This window comes from Chamaea fasciata, unplaced genomic scaffold, assembly GCF_029207755.1.
Source record: "Chamaea fasciata isolate MVZ Bird 193981 ecotype frontalis unplaced genomic scaffold, bChaFas1.0.hap1 SCAF_2, whole genome shotgun sequence".
Classification (NCBI taxonomy): Eukaryota; Metazoa; Chordata; class Aves; order Passeriformes; family Sylviidae; genus Chamaea; species Chamaea fasciata.
In genome coordinates, this window is record NW_027094087.1 from 88,391,907 (window position 1) to 88,411,610 (window position 19,704).

The 19,704-nt window shown below is 38.1% G+C and overlaps 2 protein-coding genes across 2 annotated transcripts in view; one reads left to right on the plus strand and one right to left on the minus strand.

Annotated features, from left to right (window-relative positions):
• LOC136285466 (vertebrate ancient opsin-like) overlaps positions 1–15,149 on the plus strand; it is a 76,408-nt gene extending 61,259 nt beyond the window's left edge. The window contains exon 4 of the mRNA XM_066176674.1: positions 14,646–15,149. Within this exon, the coding sequence (XP_066032771.1) occupies positions 14,646–14,873 (228 nt within the window). The 3' untranslated portion in view covers positions 14,874–15,149. The remainder of the gene's footprint in view (positions 1–14,645) is intronic.
• The window catches only part of ST6GAL2 (ST6 beta-galactoside alpha-2,6-sialyltransferase 2), a 50,489-nt gene continuing 38,916 nt past the window's right edge, over positions 8,132–19,704 (minus strand). The window contains exon 6 of the mRNA XM_066176673.1: positions 8,132–12,971. Within this exon, the coding sequence (XP_066032770.1) occupies positions 12,703–12,971 (269 nt within the window). The 3' untranslated portion in view covers positions 8,132–12,702. The remainder of the gene's footprint in view (positions 12,972–19,704) is intronic.

A 19,704-nucleotide genomic window follows, 5' to 3' on the forward strand; every position in this document is an offset into this window, starting at 1 on the left:
AGTGGTGTTTCCCTGCTGGCTTCACAGGTACATCTGTCCTCAAGGGAGAGTCTGGACGGTCAAGAGCTCAGCCAGTCCTAAGAGAAATACAGGGGGGAAAAAGATGAAATATTAGCAATTGTTCTGTTTCTCACTTTCCATTACTTCAGTGTGATCTAGATGTTGGGTGAAAGCGCTTGACAGTTAATTTTTTTTTTTTTCTGAACTGATTTCCAAGTTTGGTGTGGATTGTTAAAGTCCTACAAAGGCATATGTGATCAAAATGGCATTGCCAAGCCACACTGAATGGGTGTCACAGGATCCTCTGTTGCAGTGGTCTAAACTGCAATGGCAGGTCAGGGATCAGACTCAATTTTAGCCCAAAACCTTGGTTTGGTTAAGGTCAAACATTTATTTAGCCTCAGAATTCCCCATTTCAATTCTAATGTTTCTGTTTTTCTATGATATATCCAAGTATTATAAGTAGGACTCCAGTAAGCATTTGGAACTACTTACCATTTCAAAGCTGAGTACAAGTATAGGTCAGCTGAAGAAAACAGAATACAACGTATTAGATAAACAAAGAATTTAGTTGCTTTATGAGGACAATCAAATTCAACAGATGAAAAAGTATTGAAAAAGTAAGTGTAACCCTGGCAGTGACAGAGCCTCTAATTTTCCTCTCCTGTTCAATAAGTGAGTAATATTTTGTCATATGGTAGTGGCATAATACTAAAATTTAATTCAGAGCAGGCCTTTTTTCTACATATTGTGTCAGTTGATATTAATTCTCAGAGTTTTACTGTGTGTACCAGGCATATCTTTGCAGTCATGTATCTTACTATGAATTGAAGCAACAATTGTTTCAGATTAAATGGATGGAGAAAAAACAAAATGAGTTTTCCTAGACAGAGAATATTTTTCAGCATCTATGTAACCTCCACTAAAAATATTTTTAATTGAGTTAATCCTTGGTATCCTTGAAAAGCATATGAATATCATCATCGTAGTCTTACAGCAAGAGAAATTTGAGGATTAAAGGTTAGATTAGTGCTCAAACCCTCATGAACTTGCTTGGCAATTCTAATTCAAATCTGTAGAACTTTATTTTATGATTTTATCCTGATGTCCTGCTTCCTTCAGGGGAATAAATAAATAAATAAATAAATAAATAAATAAATCTGCTGTACTCAAAGAAATACTCATTGCCACAGCATGGAAAATACAATATAAAACTGTACCGGGCCTGTAATTCATTAGAATAATCCCCTTTTCATTATGAACTGCATCACTTAATGTAATTCAGAAATCTGACTGTGCCCAAATGAAAATAAATTTGAGGTTCATTGTCTTTTGAAGTAAAAGCTATTACAGAGCTTTGTTCCCCTGATGTTTAGTATAACAACTGCTCTCAAACTAAATTTATTTGTAGCCAGTTTATAAACCTTTATTCCTCAAAAAGCCCTTCTTCTTCGGTAGTTGCCTTTTCCTCATATTGGGACACCATAAGCAGATCACTTTCTACCCCCACATTGCTAGTGTGAACTAGTTAATTATTTTCATAATCTCATGTTCAAAACAAATATTCAAATTATAATTCTGGTACTCATGCTTGGAACTGGGTATTTCATTTGGGAAACTTTTTTAGGCATTTGCTAGATGTTAGTAGAGAACCAAACACCCCAGTGTAGTAGGAGTTATTTCTTGTTTCTGTCTTGTTTTCAGTGTTTAATGCTCTTGATTATTTTCAGAATCTGAACTGAAAACAAGAACATCAGCTCTACAGAGACTTCTTAAGTCCCCAGGTGTATGGAAATAGGCGGGGATCTGCTACATAAGGTAGTGCATGCTGAGTACTTTATGGATGACCCTGCTTCAGATGTAATATTCTAACCCTTCAGGGAAAATACTTACTGAAGACCTTACAACTCACCCAAGGCTTTACAGGACTTCTGTGTTTGCTGGCTTCAGGCTAATAGGAATTCACTACAAGTAGGATTCAAAGGTTAACTAAAAACTTATATCACTCATCTTCCTTTTCACCTTCCCCACTCTTCCCCTCTCTCACAGTAAGCACCAACTTCAAAATCAAGGAATTTCTATGTGAGTTAGGAAAAAACAAACTAAACCAGGCGCTTTTGTCACTTGTTAGTCAGTTTCCCAGTAAAGCATTTTCTCAGTGTGAAATGTGGCTTCTTCAATATTAGAGAAGCTGTTAATTTTGCCAATTTTATTTTCAGCAGGAAAAAGAAGGACATTTCAGCTCAGATCTCCATGCTTAAGCTTCTACACCCTGGTTCTTGTCAAAAGTATCTTCAATGAAAAACACTGTCCTTCACACAGCAGATCAAGCTCTTTTACCAGACTGCATTCCCCATGTGCAGGAATAGCAGTGGCGCAGGAAGAGGGAGGAAATGCAGTGAAATGTAGCCCAGCACAGTGATCTAATTTATAGGGGAACAGTCAGAATGAAGTTGAACTATAGATCCATAAAGATATCTACAAGTAACTAGATATTTTGACGGTCTGGGGTTTTGTCTGGAATTTTTTGATAATTTGTTTTTGTTTTGTGCAATATGAGAAAGAAATTATAAAAGAAATAAAAATTCTGTCAGAACAGAAATTCTGATTTCTCAGCCCAATGATTCTGTTATTGCATTACTTACATAAAACCAAATGACTGCTACTAAAACACAGTCACAAATCAACCCCCCTCTCAGTAATTTCTAATTCTGCCTTGGGTAAAATCAATACCTAATTGCCTGCAAACCAAGATAAAAGTAAAACCCAGGGAAGACTTAGTCCTCATCCTTTATACCCACCACTTACTATACTGTGGCTCTCATTTCTTGAAAAAGTAACAAGTGCCCTTGTCCAGCAGTAGAATGCTTATCTGGCAATTAAAAGGTTCTTCCAGCATTCCCACATCAGAGAATTTCCTGTATCTCATTCATAGCAATTAATGGAAATATGATTTTGGGAAACAGAAGCAACAGGGCAGGTGGTCAGGAAATCTGAGGGGGAAGGCTTGTAAGAACTTATGTTTTAGCCAGAGGTAGAATTAATTAGTGCCAAGGAAGAAGGATCAGTGTGTAAAATCCCCAAGAGCTGCTGAAGTTTCTGTGTGTGTGACTTAGCAGAATGCAAGTGACCAACCCTCAAGCAGAAAGACCCCGAGAAATTCACAAGGGAAGATAGCCATTGGTATTTTACTACAAAAATAACCCATGGAAAGAACACTTTGGATTGCCTTGTGCAGTGTTCTGGGTCTCAGCCTTAATGAAACTCTATAAGGAACATCTGGAAGATTTGCTTTCCCTAAACGTATTACATACATAGCCAAAGATAGGCAGTTCATTACCTATCCCTCCCAAAAAAACCCCCACCCAATCACAAACTTCCCTCCCCACCCCCCAACAAAGTAAGATCACATTTCTCCAAATATTTAATAATGTGCTATATTCACAGCAAGATTGGAGCAGGAATATACCAACATAAATACATAACAGTCAGCTGGAGTCTTTATTTTAATTGATTTGGGCTGATCTAGAGTCCATGGCTGAAGAACTGAAAATACAAGAAAAAACTGGGTCAGCAGAACAGCATATTGGCTATAACTAAATAAACACATAGATTTTTCAAGTGTCAAAATACTTCTTGTTGTAATGCTTTGAAACTTCCAGCAAAATGTGAGTTATTTTAAAATGATCTGGAATCACTCATCCCATATTATGGTGGTAATAGACCCTTCATTTCCTCTCATGAAGTAGAATGTTACTGTAGGGACTGGTAAATTTGCTTCTGCCTCTGTTAGTCAGGATCCATCAATCACACTGCAAAACCCTAAACAATTCTAACTTATGAAATGGGAATAGGATCCATTTTGTTGCTGTTCACTGAAGTTCCTCACGTTTGCTTTAGGAAACTCTTCTTAAGTTTCTTTTAGGTAGAAGGAATTAACTTCACATGCTACTTGTATACTGTATGGGGTTCAGTAGCCCTGTTTAAGGCCAGGGAAGAGCATTTGTGAGATAAATATGACAACTGGTCTGTTTTTTCTGCAGCGATAAACCCATTGAAGGCAACCATGTGCTGTCTTAAACCAGTGTGCATTGAAGAACACAGTAGCATTGTTAATATTTGCTGTCATGTGCATAATCAATCCCTTTGAAGTTCAGCAGCCATGCTGATTACACTGAAGTATGGGCAAAGAAAAGTTTCTCTCTGTTTCCTCTGACAAAATAACTATCACTACTTTATGATCCCTTCAGCTTTGATCTCTCACTTTGCTAACTTTATACGAGAGTACATGCTTCACGAGGACTTATCTAAAAGGAGTATTTTAAAATAATTATCTGAATAGCATGTTGTAACCATGAAAATAAGGCAATACTTCTCAGACATGGTATATGTTTTGTTGTTTCTGCCTTCCTTGCTCTTCTAACATGGAACAACTTTGTTAATATTATTTTGTTAACAGCTTACACGTTTTCTTCTTATCTCTACTTCTTGGGATGCTACAACTGCCCATTAAAATGTCCTGACAGCTACATTCAGCCCCATGCAATTTTAAAGTCTACATTAGGTCCATCAGATAGCTTATAATTTCATTTATATAGATAAAAGAAGCACTGGAAATAACTGAAAAAAAAACCCCAACACTTCTAAAGAGGAATATTGCTAGGGGAGAAAAATAATATTGCTTGATCCAGTTGGAAGCATCAGCTAAGACACCTGTCCATTTTTACTGAAAAAGCAGGCTCAGAAACACATCCAGAACCAAACCTTCCCCACTTTTCCTTTCTGGTCAGGATACAGCACAAACCTCCTGGTTTGTGTGCCTCATGGGCAGTAAGGCTGGGCCTATGGGTAGACCTCTGGCACTTTTAGTTTACCCAAGACACATGTTGCATGTTTCTTGCCTTAGTTAGCCAAAAATTCTTCATGCTGTCCCTTAGTCCAAAGTCTCGATACCTTAGATTGAGAATGCTGCCCAGTTTACAAAACATCAGACAACTCCCGAGTCATGAACTCTTAACTTCTTGAGGCACACTGAGTCATGTTTCCTACAACTGCTATCACTAAACAATGCTTAAAAGATAAAGCCTTCTAGATTTACACAAACCAAAACGATCCAGAATCCCCCAAATCTCTTCCATTAGCAACACTCCCACCCCCTGCCCCGAGGGCCCCACCTGCAGAGGAGACATACCTGCTGCACATGGTAGCAGCAGTGCCGGATGCAGCCAGTACAACCCATCCATCAGTGCTCCAGGGTGGAAAACAACTACTGCTTGGAAGGTGGGGCAGTAAAACATTTTAATCAGGCAGCTCAGTTGCAGTCAGACAACTGTCTGGGAGCAAGGTAATTAACAGCAGGTGACACAGCCTGGAGTCAGCACTGGCAGTAGTTTTCCCCTCTGGCTGCTTCCATAAAATCAAGGCATCCTGCCTTCCGTAACCCTCAGGGATTCTGGAGTCCTCTCACAAGCATGTAAGAAATTGTTGCTACAGTAATTATCCCCTACCTGTCAGCATCTTGGAACCAAGAGGAAATTTGATTTGTATTTGTCTATGTGCAGAAACAGGCCACCAGAAGAAATAGGTTTTCTTATTTCGGTTATCATACTGATGACTGTAAGCACAGGGAGGGGGTTCAGAGTGTAGCAGTGTAACCTGTTAGTCTTTCTCAGTTAAGTTTGTGGTATTCATTTGTTTACAAAGAAGCTGAACTCCAGCAAAAGTCTGTTCTTAACTCTACTATAGTTCTTCATTTTAAGATCACATTCCAGCACACTAAACTGGACAGCAGCAATACGAGCACCAGTGTGCTGAGTTGGGTTTCTTTCCAAATGTACAGAAAAAAGTAAGAAAAAAAAATGCCAAACCTAAGTAAGTGACTATTAGGAAAAAGCAACAGTCATGGCCATCTGTTATGGTACATCTTCTAGCTGTTTCTTTCTGTTTTCTTGGTGTCTTTCATAATTCCTTGTCTCTCCTCCTTCATTTCACTGGACCTCATTCTTTCCTTTTATAATTTCCAAGAATCTGGCAATCACACCAGCAATGATTCCCTCTGCGATCTGTCACAACCTACTTGTGCTGCTTGTCTTCTGGTGACAATTCTGTCTCCAGTTTAAAAAACCCCCACTATATTACTGCATTATTGTTACTTCTCAGTCAGCTTAATATAATCAGTTAATATTTTCATCAAACTAAATAAACATTTACTTAGCTTATTTCTAGGAAAAAGAACTAACAGAGCACACACTTCTTACTTGCCTTGATTACCAGGGCATGAAGCTTTGGGGTCAGATAGTACTTCCATAACAGTACTGCCATTTCTTTGAACCGCATTCTCTAGAGTATTGAAAGGCCACAATAAGGTCTCCTCAGAGCCTTCTCCAGACTGATCAACCCTAACTGTCTCAGCCTTTCCTCATAAGAGACATGCTCAATCCCACTGACCTCTTTGTGGGTCTCCTCTGGATTTGCTCCAACAAGTCCATGTCCTTACGCTGGAGGTCCCAGGTCTGGATGCAGTACTCTAGCTGGGGTGTCACCAGAGCAGAGGAGAGGGGGAGAATCACTTCAACCAGTTCATGCTGCACTCAAGACAGCAAGCTGAATTAAAAATCCCGAGATATGTCTTTCAGCCAGATCTCAACAAGCAAGCTAATAATGCAGATCAACAGACCAAAATGCCTTTATGAAGTTTCACCTGTCAATAGAACTATGCCCCTAAGAACTACTCAAGTGAAACACAGCTGGCTTCTGAGTAAAACAATAAGAGGTACTTCTAACAAGGCACGTTGTTCAAAAAAGGGCAGGGCAATTTTGGGAATAAACCTAAAAATGAGTTGCTTCCAAGGCTCCCTGAGATACTATAAGAAAGGTAATGTCACACCTCCTCTAGCTGTCCCTGCTAAAGAATAGTGTGTGAGCAAGATGTCCTCTGTACCCCACACAATATAGTTCATGGATTTACACCTCCTACTGAGGTATAGTTTGAATGCAGTGGGACAAGAATGTCCTCCCTGTGTCACAGAGAGTGAAGCTGACTGAGCATTTAATTGACAGACACAGTGATCATATTTTCTTGTTAGTTTTTTAAATAAAAAAGCAAAGTTGCTGGATTTAAAAAGTATCAGTTAGTTGCTTCATTCATAGGTTGCAACATTCAGCTTATCCCCTAGAGCACCTCACTGATGAGAGTTTTCTGAGAGGTGTTACTTGCATATCATGACAGTAACTAGCCCCTCAACACTACCTGTCAGGAGGCAGTGATATACAAAGGATGAGCTGCCTGCCAGGAGTGTACATGATGGCAATCCGACTTTTATCATTCCAGTAATGTGTAACCAACTTTCTTGTTGGCGCGGACTCAAGATGAGTCCCTGGGATGTAAACACTGATTAGCACCTCCACTGGCCCAACTCAGGCCCCTGTGTAGTTCAAGAACTACCAAAAAAGCAGCAGTGTGCCCCACAGCCAATGGATGTGAGCAGGCTTGTTGTGATTGAATTATGCAATACTTCATCACAGACTGGATGGCAAGTTACATTTTCCCTTTGGTAAGCTGTTTTTAATTAATAGTTTATTAAAAAGCCTGTTCTTCTCCCTGAAACACAACACTGTATTCCTTGAATGGGTAGCACAGGCATTTACCTGAAGTCTATCAGCATTTCAAGTCGTCAGAGCATGACCTCCATAGAGGGCTTGACAATCACAAGAAATTTACTGCTCAGAAATTTACTGAGCAGTATGTTGAATGTATTCTCCTGGGGAATCCTAGCACATCTGCTTGGGTGTGCTACATGCTTACGTGCTCACTTTAGAAAAAGCCGGCTTAACAATATTTGCCTCTTTTCTGTAGTTTACTGTGATACCTCCTTGTCAGATTAGCTGTCCATTTCCATTTCAGATTTCATTGAAATTGCAGGCAGAACTGACAGGCACCTTCCCTCTTTTGTTCCACCTGCAGTTCAGCGTCATTCATTTAAGGCAATATGAAAAGACCAGCACTCCTAAACAAATGAAAACAAATGTTTTATTTACAGGAAAAAATCTGTACACTGTGTATACATAAAAATATACAAAATCATAATAGAAAATATAAAAAGTGTTAAAATGTATACAAACACTGCTTAAAAATGTGACTCCTGTAAAATCTTAAGGTTTGTTATTAGAGTACACATTCATTTAAAAAAATCATCATACAAAATAATTCTCAAAGCTATTAAAAAAGTACACAGTCTATATTTGAATAGTTCAATGACTACATATTTGAAGAGTGATGAGATGATATGAAAAAAAGTAAGGCTTTTACACACAACTCTTATTTCAAGAACAAAATTCTGAATCTGATTGCTAAGCCAGAGAGAAGACATCTGCACTGTCAAAATTCATTAAGTGATTCACATACTCCTGACACGGGCTACTTTAAATTTCAAACAGTTAAATCAGGTATCCTCCTTGTGTGTGAGGAGATAGATGCTGGGAAAGATTCAAATAATTTTAACAGCAGGCTTCTGAATTACCTGCTTCAAAGCAGGATTTCATTTAAATATGCATCAACTTTAGAAAGCATGAAGGGAAAAATAGTAACCATTTATCGTTGCAGTCAATGCGTTTAATACTCCTTTCATGGTACATCTGTGTCACTGTCCAAATGACATTTTCCATCCTTAAAAACTTCTGAAGAGAAAAGAAATTAAAAACCCCACTAGGGATTGCTCCACATGTGTTTTGAACTCCTGTTTAATTCAGTTTCCAAAATGACTGTGTTCAATCTGTGCAACCAGTGAGTGTAGACACTTATCTTCATTTTAAGAAAAAAACAACTCTTTCGGTTTTTCTGACTTTGGCAAGAGATCTACAGCAACAAGTTCAGAATTCGGATGTCTTCACCAACGCAAGTGTGTTGACCAAAGACAAGCAATGCTTAAATTAAATTTATACAGTGAGAATGTACATTAGAGTGTTTATATCACCCCCCTCTCTCTCTTCAAAGGTACGTCATGGTAATTTCACTGAATTTATCAGAGTTTCTACAGCATAAGACTGCACAACAAGGTAAAAAAAGATGTAGTAGCTTACTCCAAGGAAGAACTGAGCTGTGAGTTTATGCTGAGGTAACTTTTAGAACTATAGAGGAATGGAACAAAAGAATGGTTTTTTTTCTAGTAAAAAGATTTTGGCTCAAAATAAGGCAAAATATTTTGTAATTTTTTTTTTTTATTAAATAAAAGAATACCTTGATTTAGCCATCGAAAACTGAACTCATAAAACGATAGAGCACCGCAAGCCAGAAAAGGTACAGAAATCACAGTGGGGAAGAAGAGCGTAATTCAATTCAGCATAAACTCAGGACATTTCCTTAAGCTGCTGCTGTGTTTCTGGTTTGTTTCAGTAACTGCTGTCCACAGCACCAGGGCACAACCATGAGGCTCAACAGTGTTTGAAGGCAACTTGTCAGTAAAACTCCACAGATTTAAAGCCTACAAGTGCAAAGGAGCTCAGGGGCCCAATAGCAGAGGCAATTGCTTGGCTGATGACGCACCTTGAGATGCACCAGGTTTGTGCAAACCTCTCTTGTCCAGGTGCTGTCCCACTCTCTTGGTGTGTGACAGCCACATGGGAGAGCTACAAAGCCATTCCTGTATCTATTCCCTGAAAAGTCTCATGATCTTGGTGAAAAAATACACTTCCTTTCACACTGCTGTTTTTAACATGCATCTAAAACCAGCACTCTCACCCATTATTTTTAGAAGAGCCATGGTTCAGTGTTATTACACATTGACTGTATTAAATTTACTGAATGCGGTTCTTTGCAAACATTTCTCTGCCTTCACAAGGGACGGGGAAATGTCCATTAATTCAAAAACACTTGGAGGGCTCTTATAAACGCCAGCAATGGCAATGCCACAGAGAGTAAGAAGTGGTGAGAGCAGCACCTCTGCAGGTCTTTTATATTTCCCCTTTACTTCTGCCCTTTCCCCCGTGCAGCAAATGGAGGGGAGCCCTCAAGTAGATCAAACAAACTTGTGCCAAAAATTGAAGGAGGACAAGACAAGGTAGGAGAGAAAATGCTCTTTAAGCAACCACAATATGTTTGAGCAGGCAGACCAGTAAAACATCACAGTGGAAACCAGTGTTAGAAAGCCATTCCAGGCTCATTTTTTAAAGGTGGCATCACAGGTTGGTCTTCCTCCTCTGTGAGCAAGCGTTTGCAGCACAGCTCTGCAGCATCTTCTGAGGTGATGGTGCTACAACAACCTCATTTGTGGAAGGAGGACTGACTGCCATATAAAGAAGGATTTGGCAAAGAAAAAGTTTTGGCTGCAAGGACTTGAGTGTGCAGTCCAGTAAGTTAAAAATATATAGTTCATTATATAACATCTCAGACCTGGTTCTGCACTGGTATAGAAATGATGTACTAAGTAGATATGCTTAGCACTTGTTACATGAAACTTTATAATTTGTCTTGTTCTGTATAATCAACAGCTATGTTGATGATTCTGACAAATTACTGAGAGAATAAAAAATACTACATAATCCTGCTGTGGGTGGTTGAGCAATGCAGTTAGTATTTTTCATCTTTGTGAAAATCAAAGTTAAAAGTTAGTGGTTGCAGGCCAGGCAAAGTAATTTTTTTTTTCTATTTGGAACTCTAGAAGTTTCTGCTTATTGAAAAGTAGCATATTCACTAGTCTTAGAAAGCTAAACTCTCTTCCTTTACAGTTATGTCATAGTTAACCTAGGGTACAGCAGAGAGAGACATATTTGATTGCACTGTTCAGACTGCTTATGTTTTGCAAATAGGGTACCAAACGTATGGAAAAATAGATTAGTTCTGTGTAGGCTATATATCATCCATGCATTTAAATAACAATGTTACTAGCTTCAAGAATAAAAGTTGCCACCACACATAACATTAAAAAAAAAATTGGTATGTACCATATCCAGAGTCCAAGGCTAGTATGCGTAGAACCTATAAATTTTGATATGTACCAAGATGCCTTATGGACATAACTATTCATACAACACAGAAGTACAGTTATTAGATCATCCACACAATTTCTGTCGAAAAGAAGAATCTTAAGATCATCATAAAGCCCAAAAAGAAGGCTAAGTCCTATATAAGATATATATTCTTCATTTTGAGGAAAGAAAAGAATCCTTCCAAAAGATCCCTCCAATACTGCTCCCAAAGAGCTGAATGAGAGAAAAAGGATTTTGTGATTATACTTACATTACAACTGAAGGTGAAATAGTCATTAGTATTGTTTGCCTTTTTTTTTTTTTCCTTTTTGGCAAAAAGCTTTTTGCTTAAGTCAAAATACAAAAAATACTTTCCACCACGACCAGTCAGCTATTCTTTTCAATGCCCCTTTGAGCGGTCTGCTTTTTTTTACTGGATGGACATGAGCAGAATATAGCTGTGCTTTTGTGTACACATATTCCTGCTGAACTTACTCTAAAAGAAAATGTACAGCCAGGTGGGAAAAAAACAAATCAAACAAAAAAAATGAGAAAAACACTCCAGATCATTAACTTTTAGAATTGCCTTAAAGAATATTATCATTATGTGTTATGAATGAAAATACCAAAGCATCTCCATATGCAGTCTGTAGTCAGGTTTTTTTGCAGACATTACAGCTTTTCTGTGTTACAGTCTTTCAAACATTTAGTAAAAAACACTGATATCTTTTGTCAGAGAACTTCTCCTTTCTGAACAGCAAGAACTTTTGAACAAGCGACTTTGATTCAGATATAAATGAAATACCTAACAAAAAAAAAAAAAAAAAAAGTCTGTATTCCTGAATGCTATCTTTGTTGACAAGAGGTGAGCCCCTTCTATGCTTGCTTGCAGTGTGATGGGTGAATGTTGCACAGCCGCCCTTGGCTTTCTTTAGATCTTTTGTATCTGTGCAGACTGGGGTAGGCAGCATTTCCATCTCACACCTTCCTCATAGTCATTTCAGGGACAGTTTTTCTTCCTAATTGGGTTACAAATACGGGTTTTTTTCTCTAAAGAAATGAGACATTTCTCTCTTCCCTTGTCAGTCAGTGTGAGCATGGGAGACTGGCATCCAAAAATACATTCAGTAGTTTAACTGGTTTAGCTGTGTACAGCCATCTCCAACCCCACACACTTCAGGGCCACCCTAAGCCCCTGTTCAGCTGGAGGCCTGGAACTAAGCCTGTGTAGGAACAGGCATTAAAGTCTGCTCTAGTGAATGACTGCACAACTTGGAGTAGCAAATACCTCATTTGGGAGAGTGTGAAAATCCATGGAGCCATGGGAAATGCTGCATTGTTCAACTGGCTGCTCTGTACATACATGAACAATAGAGGCTGTTTCACAATGCCAGGTTTGACAATTAAATAAATTCATTTAAAAAAAAACTTACAGTCTAGGATATGTGGCATGAGACCATCGACAAGTTCTGACAGTTACACCAAAAACAATACATTATATTTCTGCCTAAGCATGTCCTTTGCACCTTCATGAGCTAAGCCTTTGCTTTTCTGTGAATACTTGCAAAGTAGTAATAAATACTCAGGCTCAGAAAAGAAGTATTTCTCATGCCTGCTACTTAATTACAATTTATAGACTCAAGACTAGATTGGTCTAAGATACATTTTTTCAAGTATTCTCTTCTTGTTTATAGTACGACAGTAGTACCTTATTGCACATTGTTTCTGAAAGACTTACTTCTACAAGTGTGGGAAATTATTTCGTTTGGGGCACTTTACAGCTTTGAACCCTGGCAAAATTACTTTCCCCTTCCGATACAGATCATCCTGCAAACCTTTGTTCATCCTCTGCACCAGGAGCTTCTCATAGAGCAATGGATGGTAAGCCCCTAAGGTGCAAGCTGCATCGTAGTAGAGTTCATGGTAGTGACACAGGTCGGTCTGACGCACTGAAGGGATGTACTCGTACACATGTACTTCATTACACATGGACATCATGATGAGGATACCTGCAAAGAGAAGTGAAAATAAAAGTGAACACCAGCTTCGTCTTTTCTTGCAGAAATTTCCCTGCAGTCATCCAATCCATTTTTTCTTTCCTTCTTTTCTTTTCTGTCACACACCTTAAGTATTCTGTAAAATCATTAAATGAAGCAATGGTTCCTTTTATTTGGGCAGCTTTCACTTGTCCCTGATACATAAAGACTGTGATGCTTTTAAAGTCAACAGAGTAGGATAGCACTCATAAAGTAAGAGTGAAAAGCCTATAAAGAACTTGCATATCACCATCAGCCTCCTGAGTGAGAAGACTGCTCTTTCCCACCTCCCCCCATGTCCTCTATGGACTGTCCACAAAACATCCCCCACGAGAATCCTTGAAACATCATCTCCACCTTATTGCAATGTTGGTCTTTCTTTGTCTGAAATTGAACCAATTCCAGTTTTCCCATCTACTTGGTTCTCTCTAAGCAGCAAGACTTGGCCAAACACATGCATAAGGGCATATAAAGAAATGTAGTGGTGGCACAGAAGGCCACAGCTTCAGACAATTCGGTGAAGAGTCTCATGGAGAGACACCAGAGATGAATTCCTACTTAAAGTAGTGGTGTCATAAGGAAAAGCCCCTCACCACTTCCTTGCTCAGCAAGGAGAAATCCACAAAATGCCAACCCATTTTTTCTGCCACATGCCAATGGCACACTATCATCAGCACCATCAACTGCGGTCGTTATAGCCTTGAAACAAGAGAAATATTGCTGTTGTAGCTGCACATTTTGAGACAAACTAATACCAGATAATGATCAACAACATTGCCTAAACTACAGTACTTTCACATCAATCACAGCTCCTGGAAGCCTTTTCTGTTTCACAAAGCCATGCAAAAGGAAAGTGACATTAAATAAGTTTTGGATGCGTTGTTTTTTTTTTTTTTTTTAAGATTTCTCTTAAAAAATAAATTTGTGTAGAAAATGTATTGAGGCATTTGTAGCACTACTGGTATCCTTGTCTGTTGAATAGGACTGTCAGCTCTCAGAGGAGGTAGCTGTGTAACTCTGCTCACTTGGCACATACAAATGGGAACTGATGTAACTGGTGGGGTTTTTTTTTTCCCTGCACAACAGCTTTGGTATCATCACTGGTGTTTTGGGTAGATCTCAGAAGTGAAATGAATTAACATAAAAAAATTATTTTGGTTTCTTAATTAAGCAAAGCCATTTTCTGAAGTTTAGTGTACAGTTTGGGAATGCGGGGATTTCAAAGGCTTGCTAATGAAATGAATCCTATGTTCTCCCTGCTGTGTATCATTAGATTATCAAAATGACTTTTCCCTGCCTGATGTGTGAAGCAACTGAAAAACAATTACTTCTGTGATTAAATCTTTTATCATAAATTAAAGGTTCTGAAAATATTTTATAACTGTTTACAGCTTTACACTCTACAGAATCTATAGTCTTAGAAAAGCTAAGCATATCAATTCTGAAGTTCACAAATTAGAGTGAACTTTAGTCTTATGCAGCAAGAAACACATATTCATGGTGAAAAAAATATTTAATCCCTATCTGAACAAAAAGTACAATCTTAATAAACCATGTTTCCTTGCCTTGAAGATGTTACAGACATGCTCTGAATTGTAACCTGCCAAGCAGCTGTATCTAGAATTGTTTGGTTTTTTGTTGTTTTAGTTTTACAAATGCTTTCGTCAGCTTTTCCACTGCCAACCTCCTTCCTCCACTGATGGAGAGCCCACCTGCCATTCCAAGGTTACTGTTATTCAGCTGGATCAGAGGGCGGACGGTGGAAATGTGTGCAATAATGAACCACATCCAGAAACAGACAGTAAAATGACTTCTCTCCTGCGCCCAGAGCCAAGCCTAGAGACAATATCAAAAGCTATACCACCAACATCTTAGGAAAACTGGCTCTGGTGGAAAGTACAAGCCTTAACCAAAGTGTGTTTTATTTCACTGCCACATTGCCAGGCTAACTCTAAAAGTAATAAAGGAAGTTGCCCTTTGTGGGATTGGAAAACTGTCAAGAACAAAAATTGTGACTCTTTAGTAACAGAAAAATAGCCACTTAACTCCAGATACGGTTCAACCATGACAAAATTTTAAGCAGTATCATTGACTTTCCTGTAAATTAGTTCATGGAGGACTTAGAAGTGGTAGAGTTTTAGCTTTTAGTCATCAGTGGTTCAGTGTCCTCCAGAATCAATCTTAAAGGCACACTGGGCTATCTAGTTCAGCTCCTTACCTTTCCTGCCTGGTTCCACACAGACCGTGTTTTGGGGTTTCAGTCTAGGTTGCTCATAAATAACCGTAAGTTCTATTCACATTTTTGCTCATGTTGGATAATGATGTTTGGCAGGATGGAAGACGTGGCAGAAGTGACTTGGCAACTATTTTTTGAGTGGTAACAGCTAAGTTACAGCACATTTGTGTGTTGAAGTCTGAAAGATGAGCTACAAGTAGAGATTACCACATACAGAACTGTCCCTGTGCTGGAGGCTTATCTGTCCTGGTGGAATCAGGAGCACTCCTGATACTTCCAGATCTTGTGTACATGCCAAATGTTCAAACCCCAGTCTGGGCAAAAATGGTGGTCAGTGCCAGGTTGATCCTCCTTTAGCACCTCTAACACTACAGACCTCCAGCCCATGGGACCAACGGTGTGGTGCAACCAGGACTTCCATCCAAACCATCTATGGGTGAGATGCAAGATTACACAGGAACCTGAGGAGGTAGGTCCCTCCACTCAGCTGGCACAGCCCCCTGATTCTGCTGTTTTCCACTCAAAATGATCTGCTCCTGCTGTTTTGCACTACATTTTAAAAAAAAAAAAAACAAACCAAAAAAACCCAACAAAAACAATCAAGAAAAGGAGACAGAGAAAGAAGAAAAAAATAAAAGGTTCTTTTTGGACAGGAAGCCATATTTTTTTGTACAAATATAGTCCTCTCTAAAACAGTGAAGAAATGGTTTCATTTCTGTCTCATGCCTTGAAGTATGTGAAACCCCTCCACAGGGAACAGCCCTAGTGTTGTAGGGCCATTACTGCAAACTCCGTTTACAAAAAATGTTAATTGACCATCTTTAAAATAGCAGCAATTTAGACCACTAGGGCATTTACATCAGTCCATGTACTAGGATATATTCAGGTTTTATTCTATTTTTTTTCTAATTCCATGTGTATAGGTTGTTTTTCTGAAGTCCTTAAACAGGGCTGCCAACAGAGCTTCCTGGACTACAGGTCTCACATTCCATCCCATGTTTTTTCATACCACTCTTTAACTCAGTTCCTTTCTTTGCTTGGTTTTAGTAACATTGTAGGAAGCTACTGACATCTGTATCCAGCGGGTATAAATGTGCCAAGCTGTCTATATTTTCATCTACCTTACAACTTATTTTTCCCATCTCCCCTTCCCTCCTCCTCTTAGCTTCAGTGGTATTATAAATGTTTTAAATTACCAGTTGGTTTTTGCCACTTACATGACCCCCAAAATATTTTTTAACTTATGTTTGTACTTTCATGTTTTGGATGCAGCCTGAAAGCTAAAGAAGAGGTACGTGCCTGACTGCTTTCAGACTTGGTTCCATTAACTAATTTTGCTTGCCTGTCTATTCTGAGAAGTTCCATGTTGCTTCCCAATTGTTATATTTCTTTTTGTGTTATTGCTTGCTAAGTTTCTCTTCTGTGGCTGAATTTCTTGGCATTTTCTCCCACACCTGTAATGTCCAACTGTGCCTTGTTTATGTCCTGTCCCTGTACTGCCCTCTGAATATGTCTATACACTTATTTCTTTCATCTGTGTACTTTTCACATCACTGCCCAATTCAACATCATCTGCATCAACTTTGTTCCATATCTCAACACTCCTCCAGGATTATCAGCATGAATGAAAACCTCACTGTTGGATAGCCTGTAGGGTGAAGAATTTCCATACAATACAGTTCAATATTTCTCTTTGCTAACAGTCCTTACAACAATTTTCAGTCAATGCACAATTATTATACATATAAGACAGCACAGACTGTCTTGCACGTGACCTAAGGAGCTATTAATAAACAGGATGAGACAGTCATTGTCCAAACACAATATAGAGTCTGGACAGAATTAATTTTACTGAGATGTTCATGCCCATCTCTGACCTTGATGGTTTAAAGCATTCTTTACAGACAATGCAGGAGACAGGTATTTCTAGGGCAAAACTCATCTGACTTATTTTAGATGTCTCGTTTAGGATGTGTTAAATTGTTCACTTACAGAGAACCTTCCTTTTCGTGTTACTTTTCTCCACTGACTAGACAGAAACCAAAAATAAGAGTCTGGCACTTAGCTGTCAAGGAAGGACCTTCTCCTCTACTCCCCTATGTAAGTAGCTTTTGGAGTTTCATGAAAAACAATGTAATTGGCTTCCGAAGCACAATGAGAAGAAATAAAAACAAGGCATGATCAAATGTGCCTCTGGCGCAGTTACCCCCACCTGAGACAGGTATCACAGGCTCCTCTGCTGTCAGCAGAAGAAAGGGCAATTTTAGGAAGCAGTGCATGTCTAATGGGTCATACAAGCCATTCCCCAGAAGTTCCTGTTTTTTTCTGTTGGCTGTAGGGGAAGCCTCAGTGGCAGCATGGATAGCTGCACTCCCAGTATGGGACGAAAATTTCACATGTCGAGGAAAATATGGGGCTCACAGTAATATTTAAGAGATACCTATTTTTTGCTCTAATAATTCTGAGGGTGACTAACACAAATACAGACCTGCACTGGAAACAGCTGAAGTCAGGATGCACAAATCCTGCTCTTTGACTGACCCAGACATGGACCAGACAGACAGGGCAAATTTATGTGCAAGCTGAAGGGAGATTTGTTGGGTTTTGTTTTTGTTTTTTTTCCAGCATTTTTTAATACTAAGGTACAGGAATGGGAGTAAAAGCAGAGAATTACAAAGTATTTAGGGAAGTCCAGCAGACATGCACAACTTGAGAAAGCGTAAAACCCGGAAGGGCTAGCCTATAGGCTTGTCTATAACATCTAAATATCAAAAAGCTTTTTTGATCTTAAATATCCAATTCATATTCACATTAAGGAAAAGGTCAGGGTAGCCAGCCTGATTTTAGCTTTGACCAACATAACTGGTGCTACCATACATTCAAAATCATAACTGAGGATAATTCTGCATAGGCCACTCTAATACCCTTGCTGAATTTTTAAAGTCTTATTTGGATTACAACTGTAAAAATGGAAAATAATGGAAAAATGCAAAATAATTCTGCCTGTGTTGTGGTAGAACATTCAAAGGTGTGCTTTGTGAATTTTTTATAGTTGAACAGCAATGTTCAGGAGCACCCAACTAGATGTTTAAAAAAAATAAAAGGAAAAAAAAAAGAATTGTGAGCATAGAATACTCTTTTAAAAATACTGTAAAATATATTATTCCAAAGAAATGATGCGGTTGTCAGAGAAACAGTCAAATGCGACTTTGTTATAACAGTACAACTGTAGACACTAAAACTGTATAACATATTTTGAAATATTATATATTAGTATTTCAAAATCCTTAGCAAAGTGTGTTATCTCTTCTTAGCGTTTTGGTTAAGATCAAATGTAGTATAGTACTTTTATTTTTTCCTATTTGGCAGGTATCTATGGTGTTAGGAAGTGTTTGGTGTAGTTTAAACTCAGTCCAATTGGCACAAATAAACACAGCTTTTACAATCTGCACTGAGAACATTTAAATCAGAATTATATGAAGATTAAATTCCTTGCATGGATGGTTTTTACAAATGAACATGTACTATGAATTCTAATCAAAAGGAGAAAATGCTTTTTTGATTTCTTCTTGGCAATTTGAATAATTCCAAAGGATTTGATTTTTCAACACGAATATTGTATGGTAAGATTAAGCTTTGTGGTTAGCATTCTGATTTAAAAAAGAATGTTTTCTAGCTTACAAATAAATAAAATATAGTTTAATATATCTGAATCAACAGATGCTGTATGAAAGCAACTAGAATTATAAGTGTAACTCAAACATTCATCAAGAACAAAGAATCATTATAACATAATGTAAGAGATGCTGAAAACCTTTAAATACATATAATCTGGTTTATACTCATAATGTCTCATTTCACACACATTGTAAATTCAGTTACAGAAAATAATTTAGCTAGATATATTAGTAAGTTTGCGTTTGATAATCTGTGTATTTGAAAGCATTAAAAATAAGCACAAAGCATTTAGAATGGATAGTTTTCTATATGATAGTCTACTACTACAGTCTCTCTTGACTGGATTGCAGATACCACAGGAAACTCCTTGAACCTGGGCCAAATGTGCCTCAGTTAGTCATTGGTACATGCAGTAAAAGTAGCTCTGGCTTTTTAAGGCACTTTGTTTCTAAAAAAGGGTTCTCTTACCTCTGTTTAGCTCATGAACTATGTGAAAAATACTAACCACAAGAAAACTAGATTATTTATCAAAGAATTGTTACCATATGGCCCTATGCCTAAGCTTAGTAATTTGTGCAAGTCTTGTCATCTTTGATGTATAGATACTAGCATTACACAGTAGACCTAGAAAATTACATATTTATAACTTGGTGAATGCAAAAAGCTCTACATTAATCACAGCAATACATTCTGTAATATGAGCACAGACTGGAAAATACTGACCAGTAATACAATGTAATTCTAAATGGATTATTTAATTTTGGGTGATACATTAGAATAATAAATTTTTAA